At 32.7% G+C, this 16,125-nt stretch overlaps 1 protein-coding gene across 2 annotated transcripts in view; it reads left to right on the forward strand.

Annotated features, from left to right (window-relative positions):
• Positions 1-15,632, forward strand: part of LOC114334436 (synaptic vesicle glycoprotein 2B) — a 74,185-nt gene extending 58,553 nt beyond the window's left edge. For both annotated transcript variants that reach the window (XM_050659625.1, XM_050659626.1), the window contains exons 8-11: positions 2,102-2,216; positions 6,257-6,416; positions 12,639-12,766; positions 15,414-15,632. In XM_050659625.1, coding sequence (XP_050515582.1) covers positions 2,102-2,216; positions 6,257-6,416; positions 12,639-12,766; positions 15,414-15,469 — 459 coding nt within the window. In that variant the 3' untranslated portion in view covers positions 15,470-15,632. The remainder of the gene's footprint in view (positions 1-2,101; positions 2,217-6,256; positions 6,417-12,638; positions 12,767-15,413) is intronic.
• The last annotated feature ends 493 nt before the right edge of the window (positions 15,633-16,125 follow it).

Here is a 16,125-nt window from a genome sequence, read left to right on the forward strand (position 1 = left end):
TAAAAGTAATATCTTAAGTTAAATATGGGTGGGCACAAAAAGTACACCCTTGGTAAAGCTTGTTACTAAAGGTTTCTATATAATTTCTCATTGGTAGGAACGTAATTCATATAATTATCGACGTCTAATTACATAATCGACATAATTATCCTCCATTGAGGAGGCTGAAAGGAAGAATGTGGAGAAAATTGACAAATCTGAATTACTGGCTTTTACTGGCATGTTAATTTTGATGTACATCGTAATTTTGATGTAAGTTTTGTAACTTGTTTATATTAATATTTTAGAAGATGCTGTATTTAGTAAGCATAAGATTCTTAAGTTAAATCCATTTGCAACAACTCTCAATAAATATATTAGCTATTTTCGAGGTGGACATTTTTTACCCACCCTTGGGCGTACATGGAACCTAAAAAAGGTTGGGCGTTTAAGGGTTAAGAAATACACTTCCAAATAAAAGACCAAAAAGTACGTATTTAATATTTTTCAAGAACCTATCGAATAACATCAAATACGACTCTCAACTACACCACCTGGAGGTGGGGTGGGGGTTAACTTTAAAATCTTAAATAGGAATCTCCATGTTTTATTGCAGATTTGGATTCGCCATGAAAAAATAAGTAATATTTATTAAAATCGTTTTTTAGAATTGTTAATAGATGGCGCTAATAAATAGTGTTTTTCCGATTATAGCGCCATCTATTCATAATTCGAAAAAATGTCTCATATAAGAGTTGCTTACTTTTACGTAAGCAATCCAAATCTGCAATAACAAATGGGGTTTCTATTTAAGATTTTAAAGTTACCCCCACCCCACTTCCAGAAGGTGGAGTGAGGTGGTCGTGTTTAGTGTCATTCGATAGATTTTTGACAAATATTGAACAAGTATTTTTCAATTTTTCGATCCAATCGTCATTTCGCGAATTATTCGATGGTCCCGCGAATTATTCGGTCGTCCCAGGCGACTATTTCCTCCCTGGGAACCAGGTACCTCGGAGACCATCGTCGTCATGAAATTCGTGTTCAGTGACCTCCAAAACCCCCAAGTATAAAAATTAAACTCATTTCCGTCAATATTTCCTGAGTCCTAATTTTTTTAATTTCCATCTCTTCGAGATGCACTTTAAAGATGCTTTTTCTCATTCACAAGATTTTTGCCGGAGATCAATTTAGTCCAAAAAATTGCCTGACACTCTCAAGAATCGAATGCAAAAAGTTGCATGACGATTCATCTTACTGCACAAAATTCCTAGGTTTAATGCTTCGTTGCTTCGTCTAGTACTTAATATGGTTATTTATATCTATAATTATATAGACTAAGAGCCGCTATATGTGAAATTTGCTAATCATTTTAGGCACGATAAGACCCTATAACTTAAATAGTAGAACCTAAAAGAAAACGTTTGAACACTGTGCCGTCACTTTTTAGTGGCACATGCGTCGACAGTGGCGCATAAAACTTTCAAAAATCCAAAAAACAGTTTTTTGGATTTTTGAAGGCCTTTCGAAAAAATCTGAAAAAATTAAAAACATAGTGTTTGATAAAATACACAAAATAGAAAAAAATTAGACCTCTAGCCACCTTAAAAAAAATTATACGCTTTTTTCAAAAAAAAAAAAATTAATTTTTTTGAGGTTATATACACTCAACCTACGGGCCTATAAAAATAGATGTATTTTGTAAGAGGCTGAACTATGCCTACGAATTTTTTGAAATTTTAAAATTGATTTCATCCCACTTAAAAAAAATAAAAACGAAAAATCAAGTTTTTTATGGTGGGGGAAGGGAGTAGGGGGTGGTGGGTTAAAATTACGCTGCGTCTTATTATTTGATCACATAATACTTAAAAAAATCAAAAAAATTAAATTCTGTGAGTTAGGGAGGGTACTTTTTGAGTAAAGTTTGATGCGCCACTGTCGACGCATGTGCCACTAAAAATTGACGGCACGGTGTTCATACGTTTTCTTTTAGGTTCTACTATTTAAGTTATAGGGTCTTATTATGCCTAAAATGATTAGCAAATTTCACCTATACCGGCTCCTACTCTAAATAGCATTTGGTTTTTAATTTTTTGCTTGCTCATCTCATCATCTTTTGCAGGATGTTACAAAATCTATGGTCTACATAAACGCAATGATTGGTGCAACTTTTCAAGTCGTTGCTTATTTTCTAACGGGGACCATCATAAACCTTTTAGGAAAAAAGAAGATGCTAAGTAAGACAATTCTATTATTTTTACCATTGAGATTGTAGTGCTTTTAGCAGCCTTTTCCAATTTGTCAACAAATTTTAACACTACTTAGTTTAATTATTTTTTATTTTAATTTATTTAAATTAAGTTAACTTTACTATTTATACTAAAAATATAATTTAAAATATATTATCTCCCGACAAAATAAGCGCGCACTGTTGACTTTCACAATGAATCGTACAATACAATATTCCCTATTTATATTCATTTCGTTCCTGTTCGCGAAAGATCCATTGTAGTCTAGAAGGCGCCAATGGGTCTCTGAGACCGTTGATTTAATTAGCTGGTGTTCACTCGAATCGACTAGAAGAGAAATATTGTAAAGTGAACTCTCCCTTGAACGGACAGTAGAAGCTATCTAGAACCTATCTTTAGAAGCCTTGCCTTCAATGCCCCTTTCTCCTTTCAGGGTATAAGTTTTCTTGGGTAATGCTCTAAACTCTAAAAAATAATCCCGTCTCATCTGCGTTAATAATAGGTTTGCTCCAACACAACGAAAACCGTCCATATAACGATCACCGTCCTGCGCAGTGAACAAAATAACCCATGGAACGCACGATATACAGACACAGAATGCATGGAACGTATTATTTTATAGTAACGTGATCATTACATGATGGTTCCTCGTTGTGTTGGAACAAAACTCAACGTTTAGTTCCCTTGCAACTTCTAATGCCTTTTCTTGAATAATTTTACCAGAAACAGAAATATTTTTAGACCGCACTTCACAAAACCAATCGAAAACAATTATTTATAGACTAAAAAGGGGTAGTTCCCTGGGTTGGCTGTATACCTTATAGTTAAACAAACTGGAACATGAAGTAAAAACCACTTCTATGTAAAAGGTATATTTACTAAAAATTTTTAGAATCCCAATGGATTCAATAAAATGAGTTCATCAGAACGTTTTCAAACCTATCGGTCCATCATCAGTGAATTTGAATACTTGCAAAATAGCCCCAGAACCAAACAATGGTTGTGATTATAAATAGATTACATTATGTTAAAATAAATTTAAAATGGCTAAACGCCGATGTTCAGGGATTAAACCTCTGGGAACATGGTGAAACTCTACCCGAGGACCCAATCAACCATCTTCGGTCCTTCGGAGGATGTTTAATTCTTTGTTTAATTATTTATAGGTCTAATGCAGTACCATCAGTTTTCAAAAATTTTCTTCTCGCTTCCAGGTGACCGTTGTCAGAAAACTGATTAATTAAATCACTTTTATGTTTCAAAATTTCACTGGCTTGAGGTTTTCCAATTCCAAATTTTTCAGCTAACTGTCTAACATTTAACTTATGCTCCTCCCCATAATGAACCACATCGACTTTTTCTTTCAAACTTAAAAAAATCTAATAGACACAAAATTTATTATGAAATTTAATCCAAAAATATTTTTTTTAAGGAAACACTCATAAAAATACAACGACATCTATTGCATATGCTTAATCAGACATTCCGGTTAAAATTCTTAAATCATTGTTCCAGTCAAAACACAATGAACAATTTCCTGGTTTCGCATTTCGTTCACCGACCAACAAAAACATTAAAAAAATTTTATTACTTATGTAGTGTTGATAACGTGAACAATACCAAATATCATTTCGTGGACATCTGTATTGATTTGAAATAATAAATGTATTATATACTGAAGATTTATATTGTAAAATATTTGAAAAAAATATTTTAATTTTTTTCATTTACTGTCTGCATTTACACATCATTTACTGTCCGCATCCGTTGTTAAGAGTGTCCGTCGAAGGGAGTTAAAGGGTATATTTTCATATATGGCCGAATGATTTTTGTTTTAAAAATCGTCCGTATAGAGGAGGTATCCGGCGAAGAGAGGTGTCCGTTAAGAGAGAGTTTACTGTACTAGTACAGTTAGAGTATTAATATTAAATATTGTACTAGTTAGTGGCGTCAGCGTTTGATACAATGCTGTGTGCTGTTAACAATGTATTCCGATAAAAAATACTATCCTCTTCTTCCTTAACTTTTCCCTTTTCAAAAATCGACGTTCCTTACTCTTCTTCATCAGTAATTTCGGTCCATCGTGTCTTCTTTAATTTTGGTTAACCCTGTAGAAATAAATGTAGAAATAATTGATTCATTTTAAGGAGATTAAGAGACCTTTACAACCTTGACCAAATGAGGTATCCCGTGACCTCAGTTTGTATTAAAAAAATCGTGGATCACGTCATTACGCCAACAATGATGACGTAATGTTTAACACATAATATATAGCAATTGATGGGAGCCAAACAGAGAGCAAAGAAAGCAAAAGATTTTAATCAGATTAGATATGTATCCGAGATGAAAATAATAAAATACTAGTTCACAAAAAGGATGTCAAAAAGAGATGGAGAAAGTACTTTGACAGCTTATTAAATAAAGAATTTGACAGACAGCCTGTGGAGTCAACGGAGACAGTAGCAGCGATGGTCACCAAAATAACAAACGAGGAAGGGGCTCAAGCGCTTCAAAAAATAAAGAAAGGAAAAGCGGTAGGACCAGATGATATTCCTGGGGAAGTATGGAGAACATTGGGAGAGACAGGAACAAGGTGGTTAGCAGGTTTATTTAATAGAATTATGGAAGTTGGACAAATGCCAGACGAATGGAGAAGCAGTATACTACTACCTGTCTACAAAAACAAGGGAGATATACAACAATGTACAAACTGCAGGGCTATAAAACTGCTTAGCCACACCATGAAAATATGGGAAAGAGTAATTGATAGACGGATACGTGAAGCGACCGAAATATCTGAGAATCAATTTGGCTTTATACAGGGCAGATCAACAACAGATGCAATTTTCATTATAAGGCAGTTGATGAAAAAATACAGGAGTAAAGAAACAAACGCTCATATGGTATTCATTGATCTTGAGAAAGCATATGATAGAGTTCCTCGAGAGATTCAGTGGTGAGCACGCAATAAGAAAGGAGTCCCTGGTAAATTTCATGTGAAAATAGGATTGCACCAAGGCTCGGTGCTTAGTCCGTATTTATTCTCATTAGTTTTGGACCAGATAAGAGCGAAACTACAGGGTAACATTCCATGGTGCTTAATGTATGCTGATGATGTCGTGTTAGTAGGAAATAGTGAAAGAGACTTAGAATAAAAACTGGAACAGTGGAGACAAGCTCTCGAGGAAAAAGGTTTAAAACTTAGTAGGACAAAGACAGAGTATTTGGAATGCTCATTTAAAGATGGAGTTACTACAAAAAAAATGGTATCTTTGGATGGTGAACTGATTGTAAAAAGCAATAGTTTTAAGTACCTGGGATCGGTATTACAGAGTAATGGAAAAATAGTTGGAGATGCATGCAGTAGAATTAGGGCTGGATGGATGAAGTGGAAGGAAGCGAGTGGTGTGCTGTGTGACAGGAAAATTCCAATGAAGCTGAAGGGAAAATTCTATAAAACAGCGATAAGGCCGGCTATTATGTACGGAACTGAATGTTGGGCAGTGAAAAAGAAAGAGGAACAACGAATGCATGTGGCGGAAATGAGAATACTTAGATGGATGAGTGGAGTGACAAAAAAGGATAAAATTAAAAATGAGTATATTAGGGGAAGTCTAGATGTGGCACCAATTGATGCCAAAATGAGAGAGCATAGGTTAAGATGGTTTGGTCATGTTCAACGTCGAGACGTTAATCACCCAATACGAAGAATTGCTGAAGTGCAGATTCCTGAAGGAGTAGGAGAGGAAGATCAAAGAAGACGTGGGGGGAGACGATTATGCAGGACATGTTGGTAAAGGGGATTAACATTGATATGACCCAAGATAGAATTGTGTGGAGAAATGCAATTAGGGAAGCCAACCCCGCATAGGTATAAGGCAAAGAGAATGATGATATAGCAATTATTGATGGCCATTCAAAAACTATCATTGGCGTGTTTTAAGATTTTTTTAAAAGTCGTCTTTTTCTGAAATAACGAATTTATTCCATTGATTTGCATCATACTGTACATTTTTCTTTTTTTTAAGTAATGCTGCCTGGTGTTTCGGTGTTATGCACTATTGGACTATTATGTTTGCGAGGAGCTGCATATGTAACTATATTTACTGGAGTGTTCATCGCTTGTGGACATGTTAGTGCCTATATGTTCATGTCTGTCATTGTTGATTCATTCCCCACAAGTTTAAGGTATGTATTATATAGGTTAATCTACTTAGTTTAGACTCTTTTCTAGTTCAAAAAAACATGATAGTCTGACAGAGCCAACTCTGATGAATAAGAGGGTATTAAAATAATTTAAACACTAAATCTCCTTCCATCAGTGGCATGCTGGAACTTTTCAAGCGGCCCGGTGATTTTAGAGAAAAGCGGCCTCCCATCCTCATTTTATCTTCTATTATCAGAATGCTTTATTATTTATAAAACAAAAATACAAAAATATAAATTACTTTTAAATCAAACATAAATGTTTTATTAAGAATAAGCAAATCAAACAAATACTAAATGGCATGTATGACAATATTGTATGCAGTAAAGCAGAAACCATAATTTCCTAAATATAATATGAATTTGATGTAATTAAGATAAAAGTAAAATAAAATTTTGAGAATTTTATATAAATATACTATTTAAGTTAGGACAAGCACACCGATATAAGCGTAACAGCAAGCTATACAATCTTTACACTTTTTAGTACAACACGGAGGTGAAGTTTTCACGATATCAACATTGTCATTTGTTACTTCATGTTCATTATCACTTAGATTAATAATATAATTTTATCATCCTTCATATTTTCTGTAGACTGAACATATTCATCATTAACTCGATCTTCTATAATCTCAGTATATTGCAAAATCCTATTTTTTAATACAATCCATTTATCAGCAATATCCACGAGTTCTTCTCTAATTGCAGTCACAGATATGGTATGGTCAAAATTTCTTAATTTTTCAGTAAATGATTTTAATGCCTTTAAAGATATACCTACCATTTTTTATTGTGTCAAAATTTCTGAGATGTAGAGTGCTTATATCATCATAAAACGATTTGTCTTGATCAAATTGTTTTTCGATACCTACTTCCAATACTTCGGTCAAAAATGTGCAAAACGTTTTTCCATTTTTTATTCTGTAGAGTTTTTAGTCTGCAGGTACATACATGTTTGAAGGTAATTGGAAAACCATAAATATTCTTGTATGTATGAAAATAAATATTATCTGTAGCAATCTATTTATGGTAGGGGAGCCCAAGCGGGGATTATTGCAGTTACTCGAGCGCGTCAGATTAGCATATGGGGAGAAACCTGGTACCCTGCAGATGTACCTCTACCATATATTGGCTCTTAACACAGGGGAGTTCGTTAAGGGGGGCCCGAAAAAAAAATCTATCTTTAAAAAAACTCGAAATTGTCAGATTAAGATAAGGTAAGTGAAGTACATGCAAAAGAGTGTATATTTCAAAAATCTGACGATTTGAGCCGGGCGTAAGGAAATGGGTGAGTTCCAAAGTTTCACAAGAAAAAAGCGAATATTTCGCGAAATGAATGACAGATCGAAAAACTAAAAAATATGTTCTCAATATTTTTTTAAAATCTATCGAATGACACCAAACACGACTTCCCACGGAGAGGAGTAGGGGTAAATTTAATATTTTAAATACGAGTCCCGCGATATTTCGCGAAATGAAATCAGATCGAAAAACTGTAAAATACACTTATTCAATATTTTTGAAAAATCTGTCGAATGGCACCAACACGACCCCCCACGGATGTGGGGTGGGGGGTTACTTTAAAATCATAAATAGGAACCCTCATTTTTTATTGCAGATTTGGATTCCTTATGTAAAAATAAGTAACTTTTATTCGAAACATTTTTTCGAAATATGGATAGATGTCGCTATAATCGGAAAAAACGATTGTTGGAAATGGAAAATTAAATTAAAAAATGGCAAGCGCCCAGTAAAATGGAAAACTTTATCTAACTTTTTTTGGTTTTAGGACCTACTCTTCACAACCCAATAGGTCCCCAAAGCGCTCGAGTGACTGCACATTTAGCATACTTTGCTCCCCTACCATTATGTATACAAGAGTCTTATTCATTTACTTAAACTGTACTTTACAATTAAAAAAAATTAAATTTTTTTTGAAATGTTTTATTATAATTACATATTAGCGAAATTGACATTCGATTAGAGATTAAAAAAATATTTTTTTTGTTACATCTAAAATTTTTTTGTGAGAAAAATCTATTTGACCGGCCTCAAGAGACCGCGACCTCTCGGTGATTGTACCGATTCATTTATGGCCAGCACCCCACTGCCTTCCATAGAGTTTCCATGTCGAGAATTCGTTTTTGCAGTCGCTCCTCAACCATTCTCTGTACATGGCAGTTTATCAGCTTGTAGAGAGAATAGAATAGGCTCTGTACATGACTGTAATCATGTCATGATTAATTGTTTTGTGTTACAGTAATATTATACAGGGTTGCGAAAAAGTCTGGCAACACGGTAATTTCTCGGAAACCGCTAGGACGATTTTTATAGATTGTGGTTAGTAAGGATCTTCTAATGTGGCCGATATTATAGTGGTAATTACATTGTTGTCAAATCTTCCGTTATTCTGGAAATCTAATGAACTTTCTTATTTCAAATGGAACACCCTGTATATTTTTTGCGTTTTAAAATCCTTAAGAGATACTAATTATTTTTCATGTGATATTCCCTATACGTAAATGACATAATATCGGAGTTATTGATAACATTTATTACAAAAAGAAATGTTTCCACAAATTATAAAAATCAATTTTTTCGGCCCGGGTAGACATTATTTTAAGTTCTTTGGATCATTGGGGACAATAAAGATCTTTTGTAAATTTCTTCTAAAGTTAATCGTTTTCGAGATATATACAATTTAAAACCGAAAAAAAAATCGAAAAATGACGATTTTTTAGGTTCAAAAACACAAGTAAAAAATATTATTTTTGGAACTATGAAGAATCTAAATTCAAGTTCAAACCTTATTTTATCAGTTACCGATAAGTAATTTGGACTTATTTAATTTTAAAATATTGTTTTTTAGTTGTTAATCCGATTGTCCGTCCTCTCATACGCGCTTCATTAATAATTAAAAAAAAACAATGTTTTAGAATAAACCTTGCAAAAAACTCTTATAGGGATCTAATAGAAGAAGATTTGTGCTTGAATTTAGGTGCTTGGCGATTTCAAAAATATTTTTTTTACTTATGTTTTGAACCTTGAAAATCGTCATTTTTCGATTTTTTTATACGTTTTTTGTTCCCTATGATCCAAAGAAGCTAAAATATGTCTATCCGGGCCGAAAAAATTGATTTTTATAGTTTGTTGAAACATTTCTTTTTGTAATAAATGTATCAATAACTCCGAAATTATGGTATTTAGGTATAGGAAATATCATATGAAAAATAATCAGTATTTCTTAAGGACCTCAAAACGCAAAAAATATACAGGGTGTTCCATTTGAAATAAGAAAGTTCATTAGATTTCCAGAAAAACGGAAGATCTGACAACAATGTAATTACCACTATAATATCGGCCGTAGTAAAATACCCTTATCCACCAAAATCTATAAAAATCGTTTTAGCGTTTCCTAGAAATTACCGTGTTGCCAGACTTTTTCGCAACCCTGTAAGTAGATTTCGGCAATTGTGAAATGTTTTAAATCAGTATTATACTCCAGGGAAATAAGCAAGAAATAGACTATGTTCGGGACACTGAAATATCCAGGTAACTGACTACTTTTTTAGTTATTGTAGATCTATAGGAAGAAAACCTACCTGTTTCCTGCCTAGAGTTCGCGTACGTTTCTTAATTATTAACAATTTAATGCAAAAAACGCAATTTTTTCGATTTTTTGCTCTCCATTAAAAAGCTAAAAAGTTGATATAAAATTACAAAATTTAGTTTTTTAGAACATTGAAAAACCTTCAAAATGCCGATTTTTTAAAGTTAAAAAGTTAATTTGTTGCTTCGTAAACTGCAAAATAAGTGAAAATCGTTATTTGTTAATAACTTTTACTAAATCTAACTTAGAACTTTGTGTGTCACCCACATTTCCACAGTACTTAACAATCCCTCGAAAGAGACCGATCCATTAATTAGTTTAAAAGTTATTCTATTTGTTTACTCCAGATACCTTTATTTTGCAATAACATAAGACAGAAAACAATGAGGATATGGCAATTCTGCGTATCGTTGGCCTAATATGTAAACTGCGTAACTCCATTTATCTAAATTTTACAGAAGACACAAATAACTATCATTCTAATATGACTAATGCGAATACTACGTATCTCCCATTTTAAGAGATAGGATGGTAAAACGGAAATATTTTATAGATGAACATATCACCAATTACTTACCACTAATTTTTCTTGAAAATATCATTTTCTAAACAGTGATAGGTCAGTCGTGTGGTATGACAAACTAGAGAGTTGCGTATTTTTCGTACTAAATTTGGCGGCAAGGGAGATACGGTGTATACGAAGAGGTCGTTATTTCCTCATCTGGTAAAAATATACATCAGCGATATTTTTTAAACGATATGTAGGGACTTTTTGAAACAGATGGCAGTAATAACTCCTTTTCAGATAATTATGGAGTTACGCAGTTTACATATTAGGACTACGGTATACCAAAGGAAAGTAGAAAAGTGATACTATAAAAATGTTTTATAAATTGATAAAAAATTATACATAGTCAAAAATCCTAATGCCAAATTTTTGAAATTTGGTAGTAAATAAACATTTAGAACAACTTTAAAAATATTGTCCGTAGAAAAAATATTTTTACATATTCAAACAGCTGGTATTTTACACGAGTTTTTTAAAAATGTAGTTCAAATGGTGACTAGTCGTGGTAAGTGAAGGGGGAGCTGGGAGCCGACAAATGCACGAGTCCAAAACTAAAAAAGCAACTTAAAACTACTATCATTTTCTATATCGCGGAAACTACTCAACGGATTTTGATCTTTCTTTTTTTAATACTTAGGTATATACTTTTTGTGTACATTACAAATATGCAATTTGTTTATAAATTTATAAATTAATAAACAGTCTAATTTGTGGCAATTCTCGAAAAAATAATTTTTTTCCAAAAATATATTTTTTATTCGTAGTATCATTAATGATAATAAAAAAGTTAAGGTATACTTTAAAAAATAAATTATCTTCAATAACTAATTATTTAATATAAATAATTTATTTATTAAGGTGTAGATACTTTAACTTTTTATGATCATTAATGATACTATGATTAAAAAAATAGATTTTTGGAAAACATTATTATTTTTTCAAGAATTGTTTAAACAAATAAGATTGTTTATTAAGTAATAAATTTATAAACAAATTGCATATTTGTAATGTACGTAGAAATTACATACAAATTTAAAATATACAGATCAAAATCCATTGAGTAAATCCGGAGATACAAAAAATTGTATTAGTTTGAATTTGCTTTTTCGGTATTTGTTGTAGGTTTCCCCTACCTAGTAACCATTTGAAACTACATTTTTGAAAATTTGTAGAGGGTCCTGTGAAGGTACCATGTTTGTGAAAATTTTTTAACAAAAAAAAAACAAATCCCATTCTTTAAAATAGCATAAATAAGATTCCTTAATTATTATACTTAAACAAATTAGCTGTGAATTAAAAAATATACATGGCTAACTTTTGCCCAAATAAATCTAGGCTAAATTTTTTTATTTTAAAATTTGTGTTGAAACACTAGCTTTTTGAATGTATAAAAAGATTTTTTCTACGGATAATATTTTTAAAGTTTTTAAAGTAATTTTTTTATATATTTTTAATACATTTTGATAGTACATATAGCTCTTCTACTTTCATTTGGCATACGCAGAATTGCCCTACCTTTATTATTTTCTGTCTTATGTTATTGCAAAACAAAGGTCTCTGGGATAAACAAATAGAATAACTTTTAAACTAATTAATGGACCAGTCTCAAATTCTGAGGGTTTGGTACCCCAATACACAATTTTGAGTGAAACTCTAAAGTTTTAAGTTAAATTTAGTTAAAGTTATTAACAAATATCGATTTTCATTTCTTTTAGAATTTCCGAAGCAACAAATTGACTTTTTAACATTTAAAGATCAGTATTTTGAAGCTTTTTCAATGTTTTAAAAAATCAAATTTTGTAATTTTATATCAACTACCTATTTAGCTTTTTAATGGAGTGCACAAAATCTAAAAAATCGCGTTTTTTACACTAAATTGTTAATAATTAAAAAACGGACGCGAACTAGGCAGAAAACAGGAAGGTTTTCTTTCTATAGGTCTACAAGAACTAAAAAGGTAGTCAGCTACCTGGATATTTGAGTGTCCTGAGAAAAATTTCTCTGGACTACTATTTACATTTAGGGCTTCCGCATTGATGATAACGCCAGCAATAGGACGCCTAGGGATTGTTGGTACTAATGCAATATTTCCGGTGTTGTTTAAACAAAGCTGTAACGCTGCCTTTATGGTTATTGGTGGTTCTATGGCAGGTAAGTAATAGTGTAAGTTTAGGTTAGGTTAGGAAATCTGTTTAAATTTTGAGGTTTTTTCATATTCGCTTACGTGACTATTTATGGAAAGATCAATGCTCGGGGTGAAACTTATAGACAGAAAACAAACAAATGGATTAGAAGCAAAACCAAAGTAAAAGACGCAGGAGACCATGGTGCCAAATTAAAATGGAGCTTCGCAGGATCCAATGCCTGACTGAAGGATTCTTCTTCTTTTAGTGCCTATTCGTTTCGAATATTGGCGATCATTCTGGCTATAATTATTTTATTAACTGATGCTTTAAATAGATTAGTTGTTGTTGTGGAAAACCATTTCCTCAGGTTCTTTAACCATGATATTCTTCTTCTCCCAATTCCTCGATTTCCGAATACTTTACCTTGATTACCATCAGTAATCTGTATTTAGTGCCGTTTCTCATTAGGTGTCCGAGATATTCCAACTTTCTCCTTTTAATGGTATACATCACCTCTCTTTCTTTGCCCACTCTTAGTAATACGGTCTCGTTGGTTATCTTGTCCGTCCATGATATCCTTAGGATTCGCCTGTATAGCCACATCTCGAAGGCTTCAAGTTTTTTCTCCATTGCTTCAGTGAGTGTCCAGGATTCAACTCCGTAATACAATATTGAGAAGATATAACATCGTAGGAGCCTTATTTTTATCTCTAGATTAAGGTTGTGGCTTTTAAAGAGTTTATCCATGTTATTGAATGCACTCCTAGCCTTCTCTATTCTACATATTTTATTTCTTGTGAGTGATCCCATTGTTCATTTACTATTGTTCCAATACAGTTATACTGTTTTACTCGGTCCACTGGTGTATTATTGATAAGTAGTTGGGCGTCTCTAATTTTATTTTTGCTGATGATCATAAATTTAGTTTTTGATATATTTACTTGAAGTCCAAATCTCTTACTTACTTCATTTACTTTGTTTATTAGTTGCTGTAAACTGTTCAAACTGTCTGCAAAAATAACGGTGTCGTCTGCATAGCGGATGTTGTTTAGGTGTTCTCCATTTAGAAGTATTCCATGTTCGCAATTTTCCAAGGCTTCACTAAATATTTCCTCTGAATATAGGTTAAATAATATAGGTGAAAGTATACAACCTTGTCTAACGCCTCGTAGAATCTGAATCGCTTCCGTTGGTTCACCTCCAAGATTCGTTCTTATTGTGGCTGATTGGTCCCAGTATAAATTTTGTATTATACGTCGGTCTTTATCATCCATTTGGGCTTTTGTTAGAACATCCATCATTTTTCGGTGTTGAACTGTATCAAATACTTTTTGGTAATCCAAAAAGCAGGTGTAAATATCGCAAGTCATATCTCTGCATCTTTGAAATAAAACCTGTAGACTAAACAGTGCATCTCTTGTACCTACGCCTTTCATGAATCCAAACTGTGTGTCTTGTATTCTCTCTTCGCACAGTTTGTATATTCTACGATGTATAATTTTAAGAAGAAGTTTTAATGTATGGCTCATTAGACTTATTAGCCTATAATCTCCGCACTTTTTTGCTCCTTGTTTCTTTGGTAAGGTAATAAATTCTGAAACTAGCCAATCTTTTGGGATATTGCCTGTGTCATAGATATTATTGAAGATTTTACATAGTATTCGTAAAGACTTATCATCAAGAAGTTTAAGAAATTCAGATTGTACTCCGTCTGGTCCTGGACTGAAGGATAAAAGATGGAATCACGAAATACAACAACGGAGGCCATGGTTAGGAAGGAGAAGCAGAGGAAAACCACAAATGAGATGGGCTGATGACGTTAAGAATATTGGAGGGCATAACTGGAAGCAAGTGGCGGCAAAATAGAAAACATTGGATTGAATTGGGGGAGAGCTATGTCTAAAGTTGAATTACTTAAGGCTCAAAAAGAAGACTGTTTATACCCCTCAATAGATCTAGTGTCTTTTTCGATTTTCAGTAGCAAAAAACTATAGAGGAAATGAGAACAAAATAAAAGAGAAGCGCCACAAGAAGAAAGAAACATTGTTTATGTTCACAAACTGAGAACATAAACAATTAATTGATCTTGTACTGAAAATTAAACAAGTATTAAAATAGACAAATAATGATGATGAACTTAAATAAAATAAGGAATCACAATTGAGAGATATTCTAGATTCTAGAGTAAAGAAACAACGAAATGACCGGATCAAAATGGGCAATTTTACAAAATCTGTGGCGTCCATTTTACAAAATCATTGGAGCTACATTGGTGTCCCACGCACGGGCGTAGCCAGGGGAGGGTTTTGGGGGTTCAAACCCTCCCCGAAAAGTTAAGATATTAACATATTTCAAATTTTTATTATGAATATAAAGGTTATTTTATGTAGTTTTAGTCGTTTTACTTTTTTGAACCCCCTCCGAAACTAAAACCTGGCTACGCCTGTGGCCCCACGTATCAATTTACCAATTTACAAGTGGACGTCCCACTACCTGTCAAATGTAGGTAATGTTTTACACCATATTTTGCGTAAAATTTTAGGTTTCACGTCCTGATTTAAGTTCAATCATAATTTAAGTCCAACTCATATTTGTCGTAAAATGTATAGTACAAAAATAATCTTTAACTATAGAAAAGTAACCTTATACCCATATAATTTACTTTATTTTAGTGTCTGGAATATTGAGCTTTTGGCTGCCAGATACAGAGCGCAAAGCTCTACAATGAGCGATTATGTGAGGGGGTGAATAGAAAAATACTTCGCTTGGTTTTGCAAGTTCAAACTAGTTTTTGATATGTATAAGAATACTTGTCTAACAGCTGTGATCTAACATAATATAGTTTTAATTTGTAGATTTTGTTTATAAATAATAAATGAATATTAGTTTTACTGTTTTTATTTTTGCCTGACCCTAATAGCGAAATCGTTTAAAATTAACGAAGATGAATAATATATCTGCTATTTGTGTTACAAAAGCACCGGAACGCAGGAACAACGAGCGATCTACATAGAAACCAGAAACAGAATAAATTAGCTAATAAAAGCAATGAAAAATGAAAAGGGAGCATTGGATCAAGTTCACAAGTGACATGAACCAAGACATCTATGACGCACTCACAGAGGAAAGTTCGGAAAATGCTAAAAAACAGAAAAAAAAACAATAAATGCATTTGTACATACAAAGGGGATACGGTCATAATGAACAACTATTAAAATATGTTAAAAAACAGGAAATAATTATAATGGATGATTTCAATACCAAAGCAAAGTAGGCAAAGAGAAGTACGAAGATTTGATTGGAGAACATGGATTGGAGAACAAACATATTTTACAAGCTACAAACTTCAACCAAGATTGAAGACTTCGGACTTGGAGTAAGGAA

Source organism: Diabrotica virgifera, chromosome 8, assembly GCF_917563875.1.
Source record: "Diabrotica virgifera virgifera chromosome 8, PGI_DIABVI_V3a".
Classification (NCBI taxonomy): Eukaryota; Metazoa; Arthropoda; class Insecta; order Coleoptera; family Chrysomelidae; genus Diabrotica; species Diabrotica virgifera.